This window comes from Perkinsus marinus (genome assembly GCF_000006405.1).
Source record: "Perkinsus marinus ATCC 50983 genomic scaffold scf_1104296933848, whole genome shotgun sequence".
In the NCBI taxonomy this organism is placed as follows: Eukaryota; Perkinsozoa; order Perkinsida; family Perkinsidae; genus Perkinsus; species Perkinsus marinus.
In genome coordinates this window covers 1-1,361 of record NW_003215035.1, presented here as the reverse complement: position 1 = coordinate 1,361, position 1,361 = coordinate 1, and the positions used below count along the sequence as shown (strand labels likewise).

At 46.9% G+C, this 1,361-nt stretch overlaps 1 protein-coding gene across 1 annotated transcript; it reads right to left on the bottom strand.

Annotated features, from left to right (window-relative positions):
* Positions 1–388: 388 nt before the first annotated feature.
* On the bottom strand, positions 389–1,215 carry Pmar_PMAR022785 (conserved hypothetical protein; the record flags this gene model as incomplete). The annotated part of the gene is made up of 5 exons (XM_002785122.1): positions 389–557; positions 605–704; positions 752–849; positions 901–1,054; positions 1,106–1,215. Coding segments are annotated over 5 exons (631 nt in total), but the record flags the coding sequence as incomplete, so codon positions are not given.
* Positions 1,216–1,361: the final 146 nt, after the last annotated feature.

Here is a 1,361-nt window from a genome sequence, read left to right as displayed (position 1 = left end):
TACGCAGATTATTCAGCCACACATCGAAGGCCGCACTAGCTGCAGTGGTCGCCCCTACGAACACCGCCAAGTACAATACTCCTATTGATGAACAACAATTACTATTAGACTCCTACTACCGTGATGATCACAATCAGAGGCCGTTCATTCACAATCCCAAAATTCGGTGCCCTTATTTCCCGTAATATTCACACTTATTGTACAAATTTGAAAATTCGGGATTTCATGCTATTTTTTCAAATTTTATGGTAATTCGTACTCGTTCGATGAATATTCTTACTACAAAGTACCACTTTCTGTCACTAAATCAGAGAACCGAATCTTGTGCACGCTCCGAGCTCCCTTACTATCATTCATAACACTCTCTATGTGTCAATATGTCGGCAACTCAATAGTAAATGTGGACCCAACCTCTCTCCTGGCATTCAACCAGTACCCTACCTTTGGCAACTTCTGAGTCCACTTCGGCCTTAGGAACACTTCGTAACAACACCGGGGGCAGACGAGACTCCAAGTCGTACAGGTCCTCATAGAAAGATCTGTCTGAGTCGTCAACCCTACGGACGATTCAACTGTACCGAGAAACTACACGGATGAGTATTACCATAAAAGCTGCAACATACGCTCCTGTTCGCTGAGCCCACCCTCGTCCTTCTTACTACTCTCTTGGGTAGGGCCCGTCAGTCGTGTCTTAGACTCGGTCTCTACTACAACAATGAATACCATAAAACCTCCAAATCACAAGCATCACCTTCCCCCGGCAGCTTAGGTGGCGGCAAATCGAGAATCTCCGCGATTGACTTCAAGTGAGTTGAGAGCTTTTCAAAGGCCGTCGCAAGAGATGAATACCTAAAAGCGACGCTCAAAGCCCCCACCTCCCCCCCCTATGAATGGACCTACTTGCTCGCATTCTCTGCATCCACTGTTCCCTTGTCCACCCTCATACGTGTGTTAAACTGTTCCTGTGCGAGCATCTGTTCATGAGCCACTGGGTACAGCTGAGGGACCGCAAAGTTGGTATAAAATTTCACAATGGCCTTGACAATAGAATCACCTACATAACAATACTTTCACACTGATCTCAGACGGCAAAAACCGCGACTACTTGTCGTAGAATCCAAGAGGCATTCTGAATAGTCGGGCTCTTCTACGCCTGCCTCCTTCAGGAGAGCTCTATGAGCCTCTCCAGTTCGCCCGAGTGCACACAAATGATACCTATACACTCCAATTCCCACAGTGAGCAAGTGACCAAGAGCATACTTATTCAGCCAACTATGCAGGGCAGTAACGTCTTGAAGTAGGACTTGGGTTTGTGTCGATTGTCCCTTAGAGCCAACCAACATCCCCTTCACCACAGTCTG